Source organism: Pleurodeles waltl, chromosome 2_2, assembly GCF_031143425.1.
Source record: "Pleurodeles waltl isolate 20211129_DDA chromosome 2_2, aPleWal1.hap1.20221129, whole genome shotgun sequence".
NCBI lineage: Eukaryota > Metazoa > Chordata > Amphibia > Caudata > Salamandridae > Pleurodeles > Pleurodeles waltl.
The window spans coordinates 1,150,197,294-1,150,223,596 of NC_090439.1; the positions used below are offsets into that span (position 1 = coordinate 1,150,197,294).

Sequence of the window (26,303 nt, forward strand, 5' to 3'; positions counted from 1 at the left end):
GGTACCAACTGCTTAATTTTTATAGAGACCATAGTTAGATGTTTTTCAAATTGGTGTTCTAAATTGTTTTGCATGAAGCCCAACATGCCAATGCTAATTAGTGGTTAGGACAGGTGATCATCAAATTGACGCAAATAGACAAACGACTGACATTATGCTATGTTGAACTGACGCGTATTTGATATTTGCTGCATTCTGATCTATGTTTGCGCCGTGTTATATTCGATGTTTATGATTCTTGCCTTATTGAAATCTTACCAAATTGCCATATCATAACTATGCTGTTATGTTTCTTGGCTTTGAGATTGACGCACTTAATTTTAGATTGTAACTAATAGGGAATAAACTTCATAAAATTTTATTAAAAGGTGTGGTTATTCATGGCTGAAAGGTCATGGTTGCGTCCTTAATTTGATTAATGTCTTTGACTAAAATGAAATGTATTGTGGTGATAAATATTGATGATATTATTGATATATTGATTGACATAATGATCAACTATCTTGTCCTACGGTGTCTCTTAACTGGGTCAAAAGATTCATTGGCCTAAAACGAGTCCTAATGTGTAATAAATTTACATAAAGGGACGCGTTAACAGTTCTGGTAGCAGAGTGATGGTTTGGCCCTTTGGGGCCCTAGGATGGAGAATCACTGTTTAAAACAGTTTTTCTGTGAAAATGCAAATTGGAGGTAGGATGGGTTTCTAAGTTCACCATGACTTTCCCGGGATCTCAGAGCCCGCCTAAGTGAGTTGGGAATGTTCTAGGCATCATAATATGTGTGATATAGGTGTTTGCGCTTGCTCAGCTTATACTTTTTGCAGGTGATTGTGAAATCTGCGTGTATCTAGGTCAGGTAAATGGTGATTAAGTAGGAGCGGGCATACTCTGCAGTATGAAAGTAGGGAAGTCGGCGTACTTCATGTGAGTGTGGCGCTTTGTGCTCAAAATTATCCACATGGTTGGTTGTTTATGTACTGACCCGTTGTGGTCTAAGACTCCGGAGTATAGTGACAAGTGTAGGAGACACTTGAGTTTATGTTGTGATCTGTGCGGTTTAATAGGTCAATCGGGCGTGGTTGACAAGTCAAGTTTGAATTGAAAACGTATGTGTGAAACCTTTGATGGTTATTTGGCAAGTTCTAAAGTGCACTAGGACGAGCCATAGACAAGTCGAGAGTAGAGTTTGGGGGTCGAATTCTGCTTGCGTATGCGGGAACTGAGAAGGAGAGAGAAGCGGCCGAGGCTTCAAGTGAAATCTCTGTAAAGTTCTGAAGCAAATGTGTTACCCTTCCTGTAGTAAACCAGCAGATTTGTGTTGTCATTTAAGGTGCTCGCAATAATTTTGCATTAGTTTGTGTGAATTCATTGAGGGGCGGACGAGCCGCAAGACTTTGTCAGCTGCAGTGTGTGTGAGTGTGACGTCAGTGGTGCCACGCTGAGATAGGTCAGTTGTCGAGAGGGGTCGCGCACGGATTGGCTGCCATCCGTGAGAGGCAATAGGTTGAGAAAGGTGGGTGAAGAGTGTCCTGGGAACTAAGTCACTTTCTGATTAAAAATACAAATAAGAGAAAATCGCAAAATGAATTCTGTCAAGGCATTTAAGAGTGCTCTGAAAGGAGACGCTTACATTATGGCAACTGATGGGGAGCCTACACCGCCTGAGGGTACTCCAGCTTACATGGTTATGGAAGAGAAGGGTGTCGCGCCTTGCTTATGGATGAAACAGTGGCGCAAATTAACAGAGAAGGAGGGATGTTTAGCGTTCCCAGAACATGGGACTTTCAATCCGAAGGTGCTAGAGAACTTAAGGTGGATGTTAAGTACACAAAAGCCACCTCCAAGGCCAGCTCAATATGAGGCTTTAGCGATTTGGGATCTAATGGCTCTTAAACATAGACAAGAAAGGTTTCAGAGAAGACTAAAAAGGGCAGAAAAATCCTATGTAGAAGCTAGGTTGGATAACAAGAACAAAATGTGGAGACGGGGAATTGTTGACAGATTAAAATTGTTTCCAGCAATAGCTCAGGGAGAAGAGTCACAGGGAAAGAAAACATCTTGTAAAACAGATAAGGACTCTAGTAAGTCTAAAGAGAATAAGAGACCCTGGGAAGAAGAAGATGATTCAGACACTGAGGAATTCATGGACAGATTATTACATGATCGCTAGCCACCTTATGCGGTGAGCGACAGTGCCCCAAGCACTAGCGTGGATCCTGGGAACCAGACGCAGGAGAAGGGAGTTACTGATACAGTACAGACTAGTGATACAACTTCAATACAGAATGGTGTCAGTGTACCCACTGCACCAGACATGCAGATACAGTTGCAACCTCCACCGCAGATACAGAGAATCTACCCAGACGTTCCAGTACTTGAGACTACTACAAATCTGATAGTGCTGCCAGACCCAATATATACAAAATCAAGGTTAGTGCAAATTGAGTCAACTCCGAGCGTCCCAGCCGCAACCACAATTGATACCAGGGTATAACCCAGTGGCTGGTCCTCCATTAGTGCCTGTCCCGGGTACTTTGGAACAGACCTATGGAGTTACTGCTCCACAGAGTTTGGGACCAGGTCAGACACCTGCTGCCATATTGTTACCAATTACTGTCGGTCCACCAGTGCCATTGTATGCACAAGGCAAATCTGACGTATGTGATCAGGGAGTAATGACCCAAGATGCGATAAGAGGAGGGTCTATAGGAACCCCCCAGATAATGGCCCCAGGAGAACAAGCAGTCGAAAAGCCGAGGTCCTTAATAGACCTTAGCCCAGTAGAAGCACCCTTGGAAGCAATGCGTCAGGCAGGGTTAGGGGTTTTAACTCCACAAACGATAACTACGAATACTTCACAGTCGCCAATGATACATGCAGGTAATATTTCACTGCAGGGTTTTACAGTACAACAGCTGAATGAATGGCTAGAGAAAACTTATACTTCACAAAAGACTACAGCAACTGCAGTGGAATCGGAAAAAGCAGGGCAAGATGACTACCTAAATCTTGTAAGACTGGGAGTGGAAGCTGCTGAATTAGTGGAAGGTACAATGGGGGTAAATAGATTGGAATCATATACTGAAGCAGAACTGAGATTCCTGTGCCCCAAGATTACCAAAGAAGTAGGCAAGGTGCATCAGAGATTAGCAAACCTGGCAGACAAATATAATATTGACATTGAAAACACTAAACATTTCAAAAGAAGCTACAGATTAGATTTTGATTCAAAAGATTTTGAGCACATGAGGTCTGCGGGAATGAAAGCACATTTAAAATAATTATTGCAAAGTGCGCAAATTTGGGGTACATTGGAAAAATGGGAAGGCAGATGGGCAAAGAAAAGAGATTAGGAAAAGTGTGACAGTCCAGGGTCAAGTCAAGCCAAAGCCTCACCCGATACTGAATCAGTAAAAATACTACCCATGTACCGTGGTCCAGAGGAGACATCCTATCCTTTACTAATGATTATCCCAGATTGAGGAAGAAACCGATCGAGTGGTATCAGCAAACAGATAGATTCGTGAAGCTTGCGAAGTGTCTCTGGGAAGACTTGAATACCTTGTTTGAGATCATTGTTCCCCCTGATTTGTGGCTCGAGTGTAAGAGAGGGGTAGATTGGCAGACGAAGGAACCAGCAAGGGATAAGGTGACCGAAGCACCCTCTGAAGAGGTGATGAAGTATTATCATAAGGTGATTGAGTTCTTGAAACAAAAGGTGTCGCCGAAGGTGACTGATTGGCAGAAGATTGACCGGACCTCACAAGAGGTTAAGGAATCAATAAATGCTTACTATGAGAGGTTGCTAAAAGCATTTAAGCACTACAATGGTACTGAGACTATTGAGCCGAAGGACATGAACCATCCTGTGTTCAGATTTGTTGAAGGGCTGAGACCAGAAGTTAGCCAAATGATTAAGAATCACTTGATTTGTTGGCAAGCGAAGCCAATTGATGAAGTGTTGCAGTATGCGAAATACTGTAGCGACAAAATTGAGTTGAAGCAGAAAAAGTTGAAAGAGAAAGTGATGGTGATGCAGATAAGGGCTGCACAGGCAGGAATACAGGGAAATGGAGTTCAACAGATGATACAGCAACAACCGCAAATGAATGGGGTGTTTCAGGCGCAGCAAAGAGGTCGAGGCCGAGGGTTTGTGAATCGCAGCCCAGACTTGAATAATATTGTGGTTCAAAATGACATGCAAGGGGTGAAAAAGATGTCACCATGTCACTCGTGCGGGGGCGTGAGGCACTGGAAACGGGAGTGCCCGAATGTGGTGCAGGATGGTGTTGTTCAGCAAAGCACTAATGTCAGTACATTGCAAAATGTGAGAGGTCCAAAACTGAGACATCAAAATCCAAATTTTCCAAATAACATGGCACAGATGCAAGGGGTACAGCCCATGCAGCAAATGCAAATGCCGCGTTTTCAGCCAGCGCAGATACAGCAAGTACAACAGCAGGTTCACAATGGCTCCAATGGGACAACAGCAGGTCATGCTTCCTGAACAGGTCACAGGTCAGGTAATGAGTCAAAATAATACAGTACAGCAATTTCCATTACGAGGTGAAGATGGCATGAATGAAGAATGGTCGGGTAATAGCTCAGATAGTGAAGAGTGCAGGCTTGCAGCATCCCTAGAGGTGGATCAGAGGGATCCCTATGTGGAGGGTAAGGTAATGGGTTACAAGGTCTCATTTTTGGTCGACACTGGAGCTACACGCTCTACAGTCAGGAGTGCAGAGGTTCCGAAATAACCACTTTCGGGGCGTACCATAAGTGTAGTTGGAGTAGCAAACCAGTACCTGACAAACCCGATTACAGATCCAGTACAAGTTGAGATCGGCAACTTCCAGGGACTGCATAGATTTGTAGTCTGTGATTCAAGTCCGGTATCCCTACTGGGAAGGGACTTACTGTGCAAGACAAAATGTTCAATTACATGTTCCAATGATGGAATCGAAGTACATACAAATAGTGATGATGAAGGAGATGGAGGTCAGTTCTCAGAGGAAGAGACAGAGACGGCAAATAAGGATTATCCTTTAATTACCTTGTTTCCAATGCTTACAATGATTGATCTGCCTGTCGAGTTACAGGGAACAGTGACAGAGAGAGTGTGGGATCTGACAGGAAAGGAAGTAGGACTAATAAAAGGCGTGGAACCAGTTAAAGTTCAAGTAAAGCCAAATGCAGGGTTTCCCCAGGTGCCACAATATCATATGGCACAAGACGTTCTTATTGAAGTGTCACAAATAATTGCAGATTTTCTGAAACAGGGAGTCCTGAAAGAAGTTTTGAGCAGTCCATGTAATTCTCCAATAATGGGTCTGAAAAAGCCCTGTGGGAAAGCCCGAATTGTGCAGGATTTGAGAAAAATAAATGAGATTGTGGTAAAATGTTGCCCCATAGTGCCCAATCCGGCAGTGATCATGTTTCAGGTTCCGTGTGATGCTGAATGGTTCACCGTTATTGATTTGTCACAAGCATTCTTTTTGATACCTCTTCATGAAGACAGTCAATTTTTGTTCAGTTTCAAATTCCTGGATAAGGTGTACAGTTGGTGCAGAATTCCTCAAGGGTTTTCTGAATCATCGTCCATCTTCAATCAGATATTGAAAAAGGATTTGGAATCCTTAGTACTGCCTTTCAACTCGACTTTAGTGAAGTACAGCGATGACTTGTTGATTGCATCCAAAACAAGGGATAACTGTAAATACGATACTATTGCCTTACTGAATCATTTGGGGAAAAACGGACACAAGGTGTCACCCAAGAAGCTGCAATACTGTCAGAAAGAAGTGAAATACCTAGAGCATTTAATTGAAAGAGGGTCCAGGAGAATATCGAAAGAAAGAATAACAGCCATTTTGCAAATGAACCCTCCAAAGACAAAAAGAGATGTCAGGATGTTTCTGGGAATGGTGGGCTACTGTCGCCAGTGGATACCCAACTTCTCGATCATCCCAAAACCTTTAATAAGACTGACAGGCAAAGAGATCAAGGATGAGCAATATACCATAGCTTTGTCCAAAGAAGAGCTTGAGTCATTCATGGAATTGAGAGAGTGCATGTGCAGGGCACCAGCGTTAGGTATGCCTGATTATACGAAGCCTTTTCTACTGTTTTGTCATGAACGTGATGCTTGTTCTTTGTCTGTCCTGACACAGGTCCATGGAGGTGCAAATCGCCCTGTAGCATATTTTTCAGGTACCTTGGACCCCGTCGCAGCAGCCTTACCGGGTTGTTTGCGCGCAGTTGCAGCAGTTGGTCAGAGCCTTACGCAGTGCAAAGGCATAGTTATGGGATACCCCCTAACAGTAATGGTTCCGCATTCAGTTGAAATTTTGTTGACTCAAACTAAAACTCAGCACATGACAAATGCCCGTCTTACTAAATATGAGACAATCATACTGGGGTCACCAAATGTTTCGCTGAAACGATGTACTGTATTGAACCCGGCAACTTTACTTCCTGCTGAAAATACTGAAATTAACAATGAGGAAGAATTTGAACATGATTGTCTTGAGGTAACGGAATTATGCACCAAACCACGACCAGATATTCAAGACACACAGCTGAAAGAAAATGATTGTATCATGTTTGTTGACGGGTCCTGTTTAAGAGATTTCGTCAGAACACTGAGGGCTGGTTACGCTGTATGTACCATAGCTGGTATCATTGAAGCTTCCTTGCTCGAGAAAGTGTTTTCCGCACAAGTGGCAGAATTAATTGCCCTTACTAAGGCATGCCACGCAGCTGTGAATCTGAGAGTTGCTATCTACACTGATAGCAGATATGGATTCAGAATTGTACATGATTTCGGTCAACTGTGGTCGCAGTGAGGTTTCATGACCGCTTCTGGTTCTCCTGTGAAAAATGGTGAACAAATAAAGGATTTGTTACATGCAATTCAGTTGCCTCTTGATATTGCCGTGGTGAAATGCAATGCTCACGTTAAGTCACAAGATTTTGTGTCCATGGGAAACGGTTATGCAGATCAAGTCGCAAGGTTTTTTGCATTGAACTGTATATCGTTCAAGGAACAGTGGGAATTGTTACCGCAAACTGAAAATGACACATGCTTGAACCTTGCATTAAGAGTGGTCGATACCCTAAATGAGTTAAAAACATTACAGGGTCGTGCTAGCAAAGAGGAAAAACGATCCTGGCAAAGAATGCAATGTTTACAGAGGGCTGATGATTTGTGGGTCTCAGAAGAGGGGAAATTAGTCTTGCCAAACAGCCTTCTGTCCCAGTTTGCCAGGCTATACCATGGACAGGCTCACCTTGGGAGAGATGCAATGATCAGGTCATTTAAAATCGATTGGTTCAACCCAAAGTTCAGACATGCCACAGAGGTTACCTGTCATAGGTGCATCGTCTGTCAACAGATGAATGCTGGAAAAGGGACTGTGGTAACTTTGAGCCACATTGGGAGAGCTGGTGGACCTTTCAGCAAAATGCAAATGGACTTCATTGAGATGCCTGTTTGTGGAGGAATGAAGTACGTGTTGGTGATTGTGTGTGTTTTCAGTCACTGGATTGAAGCCTACCCCACACGTAGAAATGACAGTCTCACAGTTGCAAAGCTGCTGCTTAGGGAACTAATACCAAGGTTCGGGTTTCTGGTCTCTATAGAGTCAGACAGGGGCAGATACTTCGACAATGAGGTGATTAAACTCCTTCGTGCCGCACTAGACATCGAACAAAAGCTGCATTGTAGCTATCGCCCTGAAGCATCAGGACTAGTTCAGCAAATGAATGGTACTCTGAAATCAAGAATGGCAAAGATGTGCGCAGCTACCAATATGAAATGGCCAGATGCATTGCCCTTAGTGCTGATGTCAATGAGAAACACCCCTGACAAGAAAACAGGTCTGTCCCCCCGTGAGATCCTCATGGGTAGAGCTATGAGGTTGCCAGCAGTACCTGCGAATGCTCTAGTGAATATCACAGATGATATGGTGTTGGACTACTGCAAAGGTTTGGCTGATGTGATTCGCTCTTTCTCTCACCAGGTAGAGGCTAACACATTGCCACCGATTGGAGATCCAGGTCATACTCTACAAGCTGGTGACTGGGTGGTTGTCAAAAAGCACGTAAGAAAGTCGTGTTTGGAGCCACGCTGGAAAGGGCCGTATCAAGTAATCTTGACAACAACCACTGCCGTGAAATCTGCAGGCGTTCCAAATTGGATACATGCCAGTCACACAAAGAAGGTAACGTGTCCTGCTGAAGGGGAACTTGAAGTTTCCGGCACAACAGTTCCAGGAAGAGAAGTCTCAGGGCCAGACGGAACTGAGACTGCAGGAGAGCCCACTGAGAACAGCCTCGTCCCTCAAACAGTGAATGAGTTCGAGAGAGGTGACAGGGGGCCTATCTCAGTGGAGGCGGCAGGAGAACTAAGTCAAGGAGAGGTTCTCCCAGAAGTAGACAGATACGGGTTAGAACTTGAACCCATTACAGATCAAGAAGAAGAAGGAGGAGAAATAATAGAAAGATATCAGGGTGTACCAGCATCCCCTGAGCCAGTTGCAGGTCCATCAAGTGAAAACACCATATTACAAGAGGAGGGTGCTGTCCAACGTCCTGAAAAGACATATCGGAAGAAAATGCATAAGGGTGATAACTGGCCAGAGAAACCACTTTTAAGGATAAGAAGCATACCAGATGAAACAATAATAGAGGAAACTGATACATCCCGAGTGGAAGACCTAAGTGAAGGAGAACTGCAAGGTGAACGCAGATTGAAGAGAAAGAGAGTCGCAAACAGAAGATATACAGGCCCTGAATGGGCGTATGCTACAGCATCTGAATGGCAACAAGAATTCCTAGCATTCTGTTTTGATCGAGAAGTAGCAGGTCAATACTACGGTACCTGAATTAATTCAAAGGAAAAGACTTTGTTAAAAATCGAAATTGAAAACTAAGAAAGAGACCTATAAATTACCGGATGTGACACTAGAACCAGATTTGACTTTGAAAAACCTGATTACGACAAGCTGCTAACCTGATTTGACAAAGGGATCCTGGAGCGAGTGAAAACGCTGTAAAAACACGCAGAGAGCAAGAGAGAAAAGAGTTCTAAAATCATCCTCTAGTTGATTGTTATTCTGCTTTCTGATTCTATACAGACATGGCTTATAATAGAGGTAGTTACAAGGGAAGTAAGGTGTGTGGTTCGTTAAGCCTTATAATAGGTATTGTGTGTGCAATAATAATTGTGGGAGTGATTGTGGGAATGTCGTGGTTGGAGAAAATGACTGTTAACGCTACTTCAAAACCAGAAACTACAACACTAACACCATGGGAGAAGTTTGAGCAGGATGCAAAACACTTGCATGAGGGAACTAATTCAAAGGGGGAACTTTCTACTAATGTGTTCTATCGCTTACTGAATGAATATGTGGAGACTATGGATGCGAAAGACTGTCATGTGTGTACCAAGATTCCTTTGTCTGTGCAAGAAGGGGTCACCTATCATAGCCTTCCCCTAACGTATGGGATTAGCTGTAGTTTCCTACTATCCAGATTCTATAATCAAGAGCATGTTCAATACTTTTATTCAAATCTGGATGTTGTGTTCTCTTTTGTGCCTGTGATTGAGTTTTGAATAAGCTAGCTAAGGAACATGATATAAAAATAGTTAGAGGATTCTTTGACCCGACGCTTACATTTGGAACTGCTTATGCACATCACAATAATCTGACCTGCTTACTGTCACCTATAGAGAAAAGCTTTTTAGATCACACTGATGATAGAATCAAAGCATTGAAAGAAAGATTAGAAAAAGGGTTAGAGAAACGCACATATGCAAATGATTATGCTTACACCGCGATCAAAACACAAGGCAAACTAGCTATAGATGCATTACATGTAGGTAGGCTTTGTATATATAGGCCAAAATCTGAGCAGGACAATTTGTTTGTGGGAATAAGTGAATGCAGACATGTGTTTTTGTTTCAGAGTAAGTGGACATTTATGTTGAATGGACAGGATCCAGCGATCCCTGGGATCTATTACATCTGTTGACTTATTGCTTATTGCGACCCCCCTAAGGGATGGTATGGGACATGTTATTTGGGGATAGTCTTCCCAAAGATTTACCAGATTGATGACTTAAAACAAATACCTAAAACATCTGAATTGCAACATGCTAGACAAAAACGAGAATCAGTGGCTGCTGTCATTGGTGATATATTTGGAGCTATAATCCCTTCAGTAGGGGTTATCTTGAATTCTATGAAGATTCAAAAGTTGTCTACTATTGTGGATAACATGCTGACAAATTTTACAGGAGCTATACTCCTGATGGATACTGAACTTGCTGCAGAAAGAGCTATGACTCTTCAAAATCGGCTTGCCTTAGACATTCTTTTAGCAAAGAGTGGAGGGGTCTGCAAGATGCTCAAAAAGCGCCATTGTTGCTCGTTCATTCCGGACATTAGTAAAAAGATTGGAGGTATGCTTACTAACCTAACTAGAGATAGTGCAGATTTGAAGGATCTGAAAGAACCTGGAGTTTGGGAGAAATTTGGAAAAAGAATTGCCAGAGTAGGGAACTGGTTTACCAACATTTGGAATGGGGTACTTGCAAAAATATTGATGGGTCTCTTAATTGTTCTGGCTTGTCTATTAGGATTATGGGAGGCATGCAAAATTAATGATAAAATTAAGAGAAATTGGACCAAAAGAACCAGGAGAAATGAAGAAAGCGAAAGAGAGAAAATGTTCAATGAAATTTGGGAGAGTTCACATAAGGGACAAGATGTTTACATGCGCATTATGCGTAAAGTGAAAAATTTAAATAAAGGGTTAAAGAGAAAGGTTTGTGTGATGACGAGCATCATCAGAGGAGGGACTGAGAGAGCGTAGCTTACATAACCTATATTAAAATAAAATGCTTATATCAATGTATAATGATGCTTCATAGAAAACAATAATAATATCGGTTTTGCTTAAACGTGCACCTGAATTGTGATCACGGTAAATGACCGCCAATGTATACACAAACTAATAATGATGAATAAATCGTTTATGTTATGTTTAATTAAGCTTATATTACCATTTATGTTATTGCATTTGTATTGAAAATCTTTATAGGCCTTAAGTTAGCGTGAACTGCGGGTTTTAGCTACCCAGCTCTCATATTAAAAGCATTTTTTTCTGTTTTTCCAGTGAGCTGACTCGCAAAGAGCCATGACCCTGCAAATGTTCTTTTTCTTCAACTTGGAAGAGGAATGTATCTATGCTGATTCCGTTCCCAAGCGCATATCTGGTGCCTTGGTTTAAAAGGTTATGTGCAAATTGAAACAAATGTAGATTATTGAAATGTACAAGGTCACTTAGACCAATGGACAATGGATCTGCTGACCCAAAAGATGTGCCAAAGAGTGAAGTAACACCGGACGTGCCACCTCCGAAGACGTCAATTGTGAAGACCAATCAAAGTGCTATGAATTAATGTGGGGTGACAATTGGGATTACCTAATGCTAAATTTGATAGGTTAGAGATAGTGGGGTATAATAAATGTCCAATAGAATTTTGGGGGAATGTACTACGAAAAAGGGATAAAAACCCATGTCACAGAAGGGTCATTAGAATTAGGTAGGGAATGCTATTGATTTTATCCAGAAACTCTGTCACTCTGTTTGGTGACTTTGAAACTTATTAAAACCATCCTCACCCATAGACTGCCCATTTTACACTTCCCCTCCTTAAGAGGAAAGTGTCCCTATGCCCTTTAGTTGAGTTTAGACTGATGGCATTTTGACTGATGTCCTGGAGACGAAGACTGATCCTGTGTGCTGACCTAATCCTTGGAGGTTAATTATGACAATGCAATTTGTAATTTGTCTGTTTGCTTGTCCTTTCTAGGTACCAACTGCTTAATTTTGATAGAGACCATAGTTAGATGTTTTTCAAATTGGTGTTCTAAATTGTTTTGCATGAAGCCCAACATGCCAATGTTAATTAGTGGTTAGGACAGGTGATCATCAAATTGACGCAAATAGACAAACGACTGACATTATGCTATGTTGACCTGACGCGTATTTGATATTTGCTGCATTCTGATCTATGTTTGCGCCGTGTTATATTCTGATGTTTATGATTCTTGCCTTATTGAAATCTTACCAAAGTTGCCATATCGTAACTATGCTATTATGTTTCTTGGCTTTGAGATTGACACACTTAATTTTAGATTGTAACTAATAGGGAATAAACTTCATAAAATTTTATTAAAAAATGTGGTTATTCATGGCTGAAAGGTCATGGTTGTGTCGTTAATTTGATTAATGTCTTTGACTAAAATGAAATGTATTGTGGTGATAAATATTGATGACATTACTGTATTGATATATTGATTGACATATTGATCAACTATCTCGTCCTATGGTGTCTCTCAACTGGGTCAAAAGATTAATTGGCCTAAAACAAGTCCTAATGGGTAATAAATTAACATAAAAGGACGCATTAACACAGGCAACCAAGAAACAACTGATGAGTGGGGCAACATATTGAAAGGCCTTCAAAGAGGACATGTCTCACCTCCACCACTGTTCATTGAGACAAATATGGAAGGAGGATCAAACAGAAGGGCAAAGGAGAGACACAAGTAAGAACTGCATGCCTAAGTGGTACAGAGAATAGCTGTGCTCAGCGTCCCCTGGATGTGGCATTGGAAGCAGCTCGTTGTGTGGAAACTTCAGAGATACGGCACATTGCCCAGTTCCGTTTTCATTCGGAGCTCGGGGTCCCTGTCGCACTGCGGGGGCTGCGGGGCCTTTGTTTAGCCACTGCATGTGGTTCTATATTGCACGCCATCGTCAATTGAAACAGGGACAGTACTTACTTGTATAAAGTTGGTGAGGTTTTCTTCGGGGCCTTTGTTTATTTTTTTGCCTGCCACCATCCTTACACTGCCGCACACCTGGAAGAAAGAAACTCAAAGGTCAATAGGTTTCTTTAATACCATATAAACGTCAATTCAGTCCCCTGTAGTTGAATCCAATCCCAGATTAACCTCATGATGTAAACTTAGCATGAAGCCCAGGTGGCTGGGAGACTGGAAGGAAGGCATTTCAGGGAAGTTGAGAAAACTCCAGATAATTCAAGATCTCTGCTGGCTGCCGTGCAGACACCCATTCTGGGGTCTTTCTGCCTTCTCATTCGTCTGCTTGAGCAACCCAAGCATGATGAAAGACCTACACTCAGTTGTTGTTTTTTAATACAACATTTTAGTGAAGGAGATTTACAGCCCCCCATAATTTTTTTTCTATTTTTAAAATTAACAAAACAGAGGCAAGTGCAGGTTCCTACAAAAAAATAAAGTTATCTGTACTTAAAACGGTTGTATATTCTGTTGTTCTGTGGACTCTTCGAGGAAAGGACCAGTGTCATTGATCACTACTTGATAGCATAATGAGAACTTTTTAAAAGAGAATTCCCACCTTATCCACCCAGCTCGGTGCTGTTTGTATGTTCTGGGTAAAGGGGGTGCATACAGTAGGAGTTTGCCACTATGGCTCAGACATGTTTAGAGGGAACATCTAGGTAAATCATGCCTAATGTCAACGAATGTATTAGGAAAATGCCTCTCCTACCTACATATACACTCAGACTAGTGTTTTCAGAAAACATACCTGGTCGTTTTTAGTTTGTGCAGTATGGGAACCATATTCAGCATCAAGAATGCCAAACAGTTCTGTGGCCCTCTCCTGACTGCTGCTTTGTGTGCCATGCTACCTACGTTTGAAGAGTGGTATATAAAACCTTTTACACTTCAGAAAAGCCCTTTCGGGGGTTACAAAGAGCAAGCTGCCTAATTACTGTTCATGAGAGAGATTTTTCTGTGATGCCGAGTAACTAAGGGGTGATGCAGGGCGGCACAGTAAGTGACGTGCTGTGCTGCCCTGCGCCACAGAGAAAGGGCAGAAATGTGCACAGTAGGCTGCCGATTGCTGACAAATGCACGCTTGCACCATAGTGCAAGGATCCCTATGTCGCAGACTGGATTGTTTTTGTGCAGGAAGGGGCACTTTCCTGCACAATAAGAATCCATGGTGTGGTTTTCCTATTTCTATGTGTGCTGCAAAATGAGGAGAAAATGAGGAGAACTAGAGATATTTCTCCCCGCTGCTCCTCCCCTGGGAAAGCGTAGCATTTTGGCGCATTCCCGGGGTTACAACTTCTTGTAAATCTGGGAATGTGTCAAAATCCATGGGAGTTGCATGGGACCACCAACACAACGCTCATGGAATGCCTTAACAGGGCAGAGTAACTCAACACAGTGATGTTTGCTGTGTTGCATTACTCCAGATTCATGAATCCACACATCTTTTGCTCAATTTAATCACATATCACAATTGAGAAAGAGTAGGGCTATGAGTTGTCCTCGTCTGCCTACGAACTCCGTGGAGATGTTTCTCTGGAAAATGAAAGATCCTCACCCACAGGTTGAGGCATGCTTCATCATTTGGGTTCCCACACCCAGGCCATTGTATGTGCCTGGTTGGGCTGAACCACTTGATGTGGGGGCGAGGGTTTTTTGGTCGAAATAGTAGAGGCTAGAGATGAAGAGGCAAAACGGTCTAGAGCTAACCTCTAAAGCACTTTATTGTGGGATGAGCTGGGTTAATTTTAATACATAGGAGATGTCGATAGGCTAAGGCCCTGATCATACAGCCCTTGCTAAACCACTAACTCCTTTAAGCTACTATAGAGTTCCCATATGGGTCAGCGGCCTTTGTCAGGATCTCACGCCTCTGGCTATGCATGTTACTCTCTATTAGGACAATGCAACATGTAACATATACAGAATATTGCCACATGCAACATATATAGTAAAATACGACAAAATGAATGCAGAGTATGAGGATTACTTGTATTTGATAGGCGTTCTTGCCATTGGAATTTTCTGTGGATGAATGAATGCCCCTTTGTCATTCTACAACATATTAGCCAAACAAATGTGTGCCAGGATGCTGTATTTCATGCACTTTGCGCAGTGTGATAAAACAAATCACTCAGTGAAGTACAACACATGCCGCGTAAAATCAGATGTCAAACAGAAGGTGTACAAAACCCAAGAGTTGAGGTAATTAGTCCAACCTGGGGAAACAGGGGAACTTTTCCTTGTAATCAAACACTGAAATTAAATGTTCTCAGCACAGTTAGTTTAAGGAATATCTTGGATTTAGAACAGAAGAGATAAAAATAGGCAGATCCCTGTTAGAATGGTTGTTGTGAACTCTCAGGTCAAACTACCATCCAGGTAAATAGGGACAGTGCCCCTAAATGAGAGATGGTAGTTAGGGTGCTCTTGAATTGCTAGCAATCATTCCTGGAATCATTAATATGTTTCTGCGTGCTTGTCAGTTACTTGGTCAAGGGCTGAATGCCTCCCCTTCCTGTCCTGGATTTCCTCTGCTGATGAAGGTGGAGTTGTCCGGTGTCTATTTAAGCCCAGTCGCATTATTTGAGTCACAGGACATGAGGTGTGCAGACGTGGTCGCTCACCAAAAAAACAGATTTTGATTTCTTGGACAAGCATGGATAAGGAATAGCTGCAGTCAGCTAATCAAAAGGTAGGCTTTGCAATACGTCCAAAGAAACGTGAAAGGCAGTTTTTGCAATTTATTTGTTTAAGCTAAAGGTTTAGCATAGTGTTTACAAATAGCTGTAGGATGTTAGGATGCTAGAAACTTTCTAAATATGTTACAAGTATTTGTCTTGTTTTTCGCTGACCATAAAATGTTTGTTTTTATTTTTGCATTTTGTGTGGTTGCGTTCATGTATTATGCACTAGACTAATGAGTTCGAAATAGACATTTCACCTACTCATCCTTGTTTCTTATTGCTATGTTTGGACAGTGTTACTCATAGCCAAAAGATTGTTGGGATTGCCACTGTGTCCCTGAACTCATTTAGAGGGACTGAGGTTAACCTGAAATCATTGCCTGTCTAGGTTTGTTCAGCAGGTTTGTGTAAGGGCTCCAGTCCAAATGGCTTTCAAATTCGCCGTTAATGCATTGAACTAAGTCCTTGCTTCCGAAGCTTACAAATCTGACCCTTTTGGTTGTGAGGACTCCCTCAGATTTCCTATCAACCCAAATGAAAAGCAACAATTGCCTGGCTCTGGAGGCATTATCACCCTACTACCGGCGGAGACTGCCATAAACATAAACAAAAGCATACACACCAGCCATTGTGGTGCCCCTGATGTAGCGGGCAAGGCTGTTGGATTGACATGGTTGATCTGAGGCCTGACCGCAGGCCATCCCTTTGCCTCTCCCCCGGTGCCATGCGATAGAGAGAGAATTTGGAGGTCACAAGGAAGGTCCTCTCCTTCATCTGCCACCTAAAGTCTTACAGCTGATGGCTGGGGGACTTCATCGAGCGGGAGCTGGGGCATAAACCAACAGGAAGTCTACCTGTGGACTACACCCATGTGCCTTGTCCCTTTCCAGGAGGGCACACAGAGAGGCAGGAAGAAGTAACAGTTGGTGAATCCACCCCCTCCCACCTGTCAATGAGAATCACATGGCTGCTGCAGAGGACATCCTGGAGCCAGAGATGGTAGTGGTGACTCTGTAAAACTGTCCACAGAGAGAGAATAGACCTGTAATCTGATGGCCACATCAGGAGGTTGGTACTCCTGGAGTATAGCAAGAGTCGACTGCTCCCTTTGACAGGCCCGCCATGTGAGAGGGGCAGAGTGCTGGTTCAAACCAGATGCAGAATGGACGGACATAAGGGAGGGTAGAGAAGAAATGCATCCTAGTGGGGGGCCCGAATATAGCCTTAGAACCAGCCGTAGCGGGCTCTACCGGCTATTAAAGGCCCACTCCTCGCATTTAACAAGGGAGATGGACTTTAATAGCCCGTAGAGCCCGCTATGGCGGGTTCTAAGGCTATTAGAACATTCTGCCACTCAGGGCAGAATGTTCTATTAAAAAAAAAAATTTCACGGAGCCCAAGGGGATTAAAATCCCCTCTGGCTCCGTGAGGCTTTGTTCACAGCTGTTGCTGTGAACAAAGCGAACATTGGAATGTTGGCGCTGCGGGCTTTTACTGGCCAGTAAAAGCCTGCAGCAGTCCATTGTCTTCAATGGACATGCCAACATTCGAATGTTCTAATATTTGATTGTGCTAAAACATAAGCCGATTCGACACCTGACACCTTACTGATTTGGGGGTCCAATGTTGGGATCTGCTGCTCCCTGGCTCCTGATGGAGGGCCATATAGATTGGAAGTTTTGTGGGCTACAGTCTGTAAGGGACTGGACCCTGTAATGAGGCTTTCAAACTGCCAAACAAGCTAGTCGGCAAGGGCCTAGCTCTTTCCCCAATTTCCCTGGAAGCATGGTTCACACTGGAACACACCATGACCCAAACAAGGAGGACCAAAAGGTAGGAGGGAGTGCCAATAAAAAATGGAAAGTTAGACAAATTCACCAGGTCAACTGCTGAACCCAATCATAATGCACCAGTCAAGGCACTGGAAAGCAATGCAGGCAAGAGATGTAAGACATATATGGTCTCTGCAGCCACTAATAACATGCATTAAATCCAAGAGACAATATGAGTACTAAATAGGAGACATAGAGATCAACGTAATCCTGATCCACCAGGACTGCAGAAGTGAGGATTTCTTACCCAGAGAAAGACATGGGTAGAGGTAAGTAAAACATCACAGATCTTTAGGTTGTAGCCAAGACATGTGAGTACAGATTGGAATAAACAGAAGGAGGAGACAGACCGAGTGATCTCTGAATGACAAGGTAACGTAGGGGAATCAACCCAAGCAGTTCCTAGAGAAATGGCTTCAGTCACTTAAGCCGTTAAGAAAACTGGCCCACAGTTTTGCAGAGGAAAGAGCCCATATAGCCCTTGTGCAACACTTGGCTCCAGGAGCACCTCTACCACCGATTATGCTCAAAAGGCTCAACTACAAGGAACAAGATGCAAACATAAGGGTCTCTAAAAAACTTGTCAAGGTGGCATACAAATCCGACCATATAATGTTTTTTCTAGAGTATGGATGAAAAGTGCTGAAACAACACAAGCATTAGCAATGTGAATACTAATCAGCAAAATGTGCTTACACTACATGCTTCTCTTCCTGGCAAAGCACAAGGTAATATTTGGCAACTGACCTACTTTTTTGAGAGTGAGAGTAGGCCACCGAGAAGAAAGAGTTGCACAGACAAAATGCAATGCAAGGGAAAGATGGAGAGGCCATAAAGAATGCAGGAGCAAGACGGAAGTACAACCACTGTGATCAAAAACCCACAATTCAACAGGAGATGTTGAAACAGACAGATTAACAGCAGAATATGGGCTTTATAGAGGCTTCAAGAAGAATACAAAATATGTCCCTCACAACAAAATTAATTACAACTGATGCGGGGAAGATCACCGTACTGAGATTGAGGATTTATATTTATAAAACTATCTCTTGAGGGCAATGATCACTATCAACTCTGTCCCTTAAGTGAAAAGAGGCGTCCTGTTCAAACAATGGAAGGAAGACAAAGGTGTAGTCAATCGTCGTGCAGGTGGACATAGAATAATAGGAGGCTGCTGATGGAGTATCTTCCTGAAATTGGCCATTCAAGGCTCTTAAGTTCAGATGTTCCAGGTCGCCCAGTAAGTCTGTTCCAGTCTTTGTTGCGCAGCTCTGGTTATTTTTCCCTTGCACAGGTATGTCCCAGGTTGAAGTTTGAACCGGCACAAATTAATCTGATGAGGTGGCAAGGAAATATAGGTCCCCCAGAGAGGATAATGTTCACACTTTCATCCTCACTTGTGTATTTCACCAGTTGTTCGACCAACTGCAGAGCTACTTTGGCTTTGTGCTTAGGATGGATGTAGCAATAATAGATGAAAGAATGGAATCTAGGGGGCTGGCTGAAACAATGCAAGCTAATGAAACATAAGTTGCTAGTCAGCCCTGTAAAAGGCTAAACTTTGACCCTCTGACATGGAGGCGTGAAGAAGCACATAAATCCCTGCAGATGGAATGGTTCCACCAGCTAGGTTTCCTGCATCGGGATAATATCAAAAGTTCAGATATAGTGGAGGAAGTCCTGGTTTGAAGTCTTACTAATGAGACTTAACATGCTATGAACAAAGCCGGAGGGGATATTTGTGGGGCACTGTGTCTTCCGTTCTGTTCCATGCTTGTCATTGACTCCCGTCTCGATTGTTGATTGTCCTGGAGATCCACCTAGGATCAGTATCCAGGTAATGTGGGTCTATTACAACCCGAGTGCAACTGTGTGCAACTGGAGTGGCCCCTGCCCTTGTCTTCATCCTCCTAGGTGAGTACCCCAGAGCACCTTTAACAACAGAGCATGTTTGATTGTTCGGACCAACTTGCTCACTGACCTGGCCCAGAGGTAACAGCAGGGAGGGGTAACCTGGTTTGTGGAAGAGGGTGATGCTTATACACCAATTCTTGAAAGAAGCTCTTTCAGCAAGTATTTTTTGAGCGATTAAGATGGTACTCCACGTTGTCATGGTATCTTCCTTCTGCATCGATGAGTCGGAGTGGATGAATTCTATTGCCAGGAGATCCACTGTACATAGACCGTCTGTGTAAGGAATATGAGATAACAGTCGAAGGATGTTCCTTCTGTTCGAGATGTTACCCTTACCTCTTGATTTGTAGTTTGGTTTGAAAATAAGAATACTGGTATCTAATTGCCAAATAATTGCCTCCTCATATTGGTAATTCATAGTTTTCAAGCTCTCTTGCTTGGGTTGTATTCAGTCCCAGGTGTCAGGGCTCTCTCCACTTGCCCTTATATTACAGATATTAAGTGCAACCTGAGTCTGAGGGAGTGTACCATCTGTATGCTGAGCAGAATGACTATGGTGATCGGACAGCTTATAAATTCCCTCTTCTTGGCTTTCCCCTCCTAACATAGCAGCGGTAGGTCTGTTGATGATGAACGTTTGAGCTATGGTGTCCTCAGCAGTATACACTGTTTCCAGCCAACTGGACCTGGTTGAGGATACCTGCTATCCAGCACTGGATTCCCCCTGTGCTGTTTCCGGGGCAGGGATGGCAAAAGAGGGAGATGGTGTAGCAGTACCCTTGGTAGCTATTGCTTTGCATTTTGGCCCACCTCCTTGGCTTTCATCCCTTGTTGGTTCCTCTGAGGGTCACTCTTTTGACTTGCAAAGGCAGTGCACTAGATAAAAAGGTGACACAGCTGTGGGTAGAAACTGAAGGGTCTAGGTGGTTTCTTGCCTCTTTCTGATGTGAAACCTCTTTAGTTGGTGTCTCCTCAGGACCCCCCTGCAAACTCTAAAGATCAACTGTCCTGTTTCAATTTAGTGCTCTCTTTCCGTGCTGTTGTGGGCCTGAAGATCGTAGAGATATCTGAATGATTTTGAGGGCTTTTTGTGTTCTGTCTTTCCTCCTTTGGACACTCATTTGCCTTGCATTTGTTTTGGTTTCCCAAATGCCTTCTGGGGGCTGTTTCCTTTTAGCAAGTATACCAAGATCCCTTTTGCAGTCTGAAATAGCCGTGCCAATTGGGTTGCTCATTTGCTAATTTTGATCTCTTGCCCCACTACCTCCTGCTATTTTATTGGGTGTTTTTTCTATGCTACTGGTTGACGGAATTCGTACGGGAGCTTGCTCTTCATATGGTGGCATAGTGTGACTGCCTGAAGCCCAATTTTTTTTTGTTTCTTGCATTAACTACTAAGCATGGAAGGGAGGGAAGATAATTTGTTCACAATTGGGCCACTTCCACAGCTAACTTGTGCACCAAGTGAGTTAGACTGTATTTGGTTAAAGAGTAACTTCAGATCGCCTAATTTCCCATCAATGCCCGCAATGAAGACTTCCAAGGTATTGAGTAGTGTCAGCTAAACCTCAATTTTATCTGATTGATATTGAAGTGACTTCACCAGAATTGCATGGTTTTTAACAGGGATGCCGCGGTGCTATCTGCACCTGTTTGATCTTAGCTTGGTCGGTCCTCCCTGCCAAGGTTGGCCTTTTCTCCTCCAGTGGCACAATGGGGCTACTGCCCTGCCTTGTGTTCAGACTGTCGAGTTGGGTGGCAGAGATGTTTTGTGTGAGTAGGCTGTTAGCATGTCCTCCCATTCTGGAGTGCCCAAGTATGATAATAATCCTTGCTCTTCCACTTCATGCCCTTGAAGTTTCTCCTAGTGAGCTGGGTCCACAGGGAATGAGTGATATAATTTGTTTTCATTTAATGGTGAGGTTAGATTTAGTTGCAGTATCCTAAATTTTGTGTCCAGAGGAGATGACTTGCCCTTCTGGGTAATGGTTAGTGTCTCATTTAGTTGCAGTTCTGCACCCTGTTGCTGTGTCTTGCAGCCCTGGCGTGGAGGGACTGAGTCTCATGCTATTGAACTATAGCCGTGTTGGCCACCTCTGGGTGTGACTACCCCCAGGTTCTGCTTGCTGCAATGACATACACCCAGAAAGTTAGCCCAGTTTGTCTTGGCAGCTATGAGGCTTGGTTGACAAAGTTGTAGCAGTGGTTGGGCTGGTTCCCAACCCTCCTTCTACCTTAGCATTAGAAAGCCTCTTTGGGCTCCCCCTCACCTGGGTGGCTATTGCTAGTAGCCGAAGAGGGGGCTACAGGCCTTGGATTTTACTATTGGTTGTAAAGAGGACCGAACCTGTGTCTTTCCAAGACGCAGAACTATGACTATATTTTAAGCTGGAGAGAGACAGTACAGTGTTTCTTTGGGTAAACAGTTGACTCGCTGGTGAAGTTGCTTGCTTTATCTTCATTATCTGACTCAATCTCTATGAGTTGAAAGCCTAGATGCATTTTTGTGTGTTTTGCAGCCGACTGCGATTTCCTCTTGTGCTTTCCTTCCATTGGTTTGCTGGGGAGGGGTCTTCTTACTCATCCTAACCTCATTGAGTCTTATTCTATTGGCTGCCCGGATTATGCCTGGTGGTCAATGATAGGTAAATAATATTTGAATTGGGCTTCCATGCAGATTCTTACAAGGGTTGCTCTTGAGTTGGCACCGCCACCACACCCTCTCCCATGTGTATTTGTCCTTGATGGGGGGACATGAGCCCGCTCACCAGATGGAAGGGGAACAAAACTCTGTGAATGGAGCACCCAAACACCCCAGTGCCCTCTTAGCCAAAGTTAGGGACCAGATCGAGCTGCCTGTGATATACCTTGAGTAAACGTTAAGTGAAGTGAGGCATGGCTTCACAGTCAGTTGAGAGGAACAGTCCAGTGCACCAGCGCTTCAGGTACTGGGATAACCTGACACAGCTCCCACAGCCTCACTCGCCTCTTTCCTGCCACTTACTGCTTCTTAATGCCTCCTCACCTCCTTAATCCTTCCTCCCTTCCTCCCTCCTTTTATATTGTCGGCATGCACCGTGCACCGCCGCCTCCGTGGGGACCATGGTGTTTATGTGTTAGTAGCAGCAATATGGTGGTCCTGTCGGCAACCCCAAGAGACCCTTCCTGGTTCTCCCGGCTGCCTCGCCAGTGCAAAAAGGGCAGTAGGCTGGTAAACAGATGCCACTGTCATCTCCAATTGATCTCCAAGCACCACCACTGCTCGATCCAGTGCACCAGCACTCAAGTGGCCACTTGGCTTGGCTCTGACTCCTCCTTCCAGCCTCATGTCCTCACATCGAAGCCTGTGACACTGCTGAGCTACCTCGATGACCACTTTAATTGTCACCTTTTTGTGGACACAACGGGGCATATTTATACTCTGATTGCGCCAGATTTGCATCATTTTGTTTTACGCAAATTTGGCGCAAAACTAACACCATATTTATACTTTGAGGACAGGCATTAAAATGGGGCAAACACACCAGTACTTAAGGAAAACACACAGAAGCAACATCAGAGTTTCAGAAGGAAAACATGGAGGTGCTATTGCAACACAGAAAGCAGGAGAGGATATTCAGGACCAGGACAACCCTTCAGGGCCTCAGAGAACATGACATCATCCACTGAGACACAGTTGGCACCTAGCTTGCAGACACCCCACATCATTCCACCAGAGACCAAGCTGCTAGCAGTCCTCCACATGTTGGCAAGTGGCTCTTTTCAAACCACTGGTGCCCTGGTTGCCGGGATCTCACAGCCCTCATTCTCTGCCTTCCTACCCAAGGTACTGGATGCATCATCTCCCTCACACCCCGTCACATCAGTTTCCCCAACACACAGCAGAAGCAGCAGGAGACCAACAGGGCTTCTACCAAATGAATGGCTTTCCACACGTGCTTGGTGCCATTGACTGCACACATGTACGGATTGTGCCACCTGCTGCAACCGAGCATCTATACCGCAACAGGAAGCACGCACACTCCATCAATGTGCAGGCCATTGTGGATCACCAGGGATTGATCACCAATATTGTGGCAAAGTATCCTGGCAGTGTACATGATTCATTCATCTTCCACCACTGCACCATCAATCAACACTTCCAGGATGGATGATATGGAAATGGCCTAGTTGTTGGTAAGTACAGAAACCTAGTTATATACACACTGCACAGCAACCCTGTAGGATATACAACCCATACACCACTACATGGACACGTGGCCAGGAAGACACTGAGGTGGTGACACTGCTAGTCATACTTGATATCCTGGCCCAATGGGATACACACCTATGGACAAATGACAGATGTAAATTACAACAGATGCCACTCCAGAGCCACAGGGGACCAATTGAAAACCAAACAGTGACACTCACATGGCCTTAACTGGCAGTACAACTTGGAAGATGAATCTTACAATATCACATCAATAGCACTCAATCACACACCCTTCCAAGCAATACGCACTGTGTAAGGGGTGTGTAATGTGTTTCGCTGCAGGTCAAACACCATGAGACACATAGCATGATGATGCTGACTCTAATGAAGGTGACATGGAATCATTGAGGCAGTACCAATATCTCACATCACTGGTGACACCGCTAGCAATAAGGGAGTGGACTCTGCTAAGAACACATATTGATGTGCAAAGTGCATATTGCTACACATATGGATTGACACAATTATACATATACACAACAGATGTACAGGCACATGGACCATATGACACTTAAACCATCACCCCCACAACCAAGTTAGCCAGCTTACCTGGACCAGGTTCAGTAGTGTAGGTACACGTTTGCACGTGAGCCAACTGGGTGAGGGCACAAAAATAGCTTGGCATAGAACGTGTCACACATGAAATATTTGTGCACTGTCAACTGTGCAGTGCTGCAAACTTATGGAGATGTGTTGTACATTGTCATCTGGCCAAATCAAAGGGCCTCACTCTTGTTTTTCACATGCTAGTACATATGTTGAATTGGATGGGATGTTCTGGCCATATAGTGCAACCGTGTTACCACCACAGTGGAATCTATTCTGTGTGTGGAAGTATCATGTCACCTCCAGTGAAGGCACATGGACACTTCTTTCACATTACATAATGCATGGAAGATACACAATGAACTGCAAGTTTAGAAATATACAGCTGATATCCGGTCAATCAGCCAAACACCAGTTTAGATAAGTAAACAACCCAATGCTGAAAGAACATCCTAGAAGCCTAGGATCCCACACAATAACACAAACACAGATGAGTCACAGACGACACAAGATAACAACTGCCATGCAAAGTGATAATCAAGGTGTAAGCAACATCCAAATATTTACACTCATTCTCTCTTTCAGCTGATCAAGGTTATGGGATCCAGCCATGGATCATGACCCCATTTGCCAACCCAAGCACAGCATCAGAGCATGCCTATGATGAGGCACATTGGAGGACGCACACCATAGTAGAGAGGACATTTGGCATCCTGAAGTCAAGATTTAGGTGCCTCGACATCACTGGAGACAGCCTCTTATATTCACCTGAAATAGTCTGCAAGATCATTTTGACCTGTGCCATCCTGCACAACATTTGTGTAAGGAGGAACGTTCCCCTCTAAGAACCAGACCCACAAATGCCTGAAGAGGAGGAAGAGGAGGATGCTGTTCGTCAACATGAGTGGGACCATCCAAACACTGCAGCAGGATTGCGTCAGAGACAACACATTGTACAAAACTTTGTTTAACTATAGTCACCATCACTACTTACTTACCAAATGTCACTAAACACCTCACTTCATTACTCAATCATTGTCTGGTTAATTATTTATGCATCACATGATCCCTAAGAAACATAATCCGAGTTTAGCCTCATGGAGCATTGCAGAAATACAGATTAGGATGCAGAAAAAGACACATCAGATTTGATGGGTATGAATGTACAGCCAAAATCACAGACAGTGCAAATGACATATGTCCTGTCTAATTCACATGTGAAGGGCAAAATCAGAGGACCACAGCTATGACACACATCCATGTTGCCAACATGGTTCATTGCAGAAAATTACACACAACTAAGACACCATCAATCATAAGGTAAAAAAATGTTTCATACATGAGGCAGTGGATGTGCTACTGTATTGCTAACAGGAATGACCAGATCCTTGACAGCAGTAAGTGTGACATCAGCTATCTTTGAAGGGATCATGTGTAACAAGGAGTCCAACTACGCTGAAAATGGATAGCACGTGTGCCTCAGGTATGACAAGCATTGCTCACAAGACATGCCTTGCACAGTCCATTCCAGGTAATAAGTCCTGCCACTGCCATGTTTTCAGTCTCTGCCCACCCTTCTCTATGGGGCCCTGTAAATAGACTATCTGTACCCTGATAACCTTCATCTACACACACCCAGACTCCCATTCTGACTCATGTGTGCTGTACTTCCCACTTCAGTATGGCATGCCATAGTCATAGTTCATCAGTCTGCATGGACTTCAGGTCCGATAATGCACTGCCTGGTAGTCGGTAGGACCTGTAATCAGCTGTCCATTGCTTCCCATGTGAAAGGTACAGTTGGCCCTTTGAACTTGATTCTCAACTACAGGACATGTGAGAGACTGAAGCTGCACACACCTGTGAGCACTTCCATGCAGACCAGCCATTTGAACCTGCACTGCCATTGCTGCTGCCTGTAACTGCTTAGAAGCTGCTATTTTCTGAATATCCTTGTTGTGCATTGGCATATAAATCACTTGTGTAACAGAGCCCTTGGGGGATTGTGTAACGTTGCAGCCCACAGCACGAATACAGTTTTTAGTTCCCACAGTGTTGTTTCAGCTTTTCCCAGTCAGAGTCTGCTCACTGTGTATTTGTTTTGTTCATGTTTGTTCCTGACAGAGCCTGCATTCTGTTAGCCTGACTGGTTCCTGTCTTTGCGTTAACCATAG

General features: G+C 43.7%; 1 protein-coding gene across 2 annotated transcripts in view; it reads right to left on the reverse strand.

Annotated features, from left to right (window-relative positions):
* The window catches only part of LOC138282986 (secreted Ly-6/uPAR-related protein 1-like), a 176,178-nt gene that overhangs the window by 74,239 nt on the left and 75,636 nt on the right, over nucleotides 1–26,303 (reverse strand). For both annotated transcript variants that reach the window (XM_069221078.1, XM_069221077.1), the window contains exon 3: nucleotides 12,857–12,934. In XM_069221078.1, coding sequence (XP_069077179.1) covers nucleotides 12,857–12,934 — 78 coding nt within the window. The remainder of the gene's footprint in view (nucleotides 1–12,856; nucleotides 12,935–26,303) is intronic.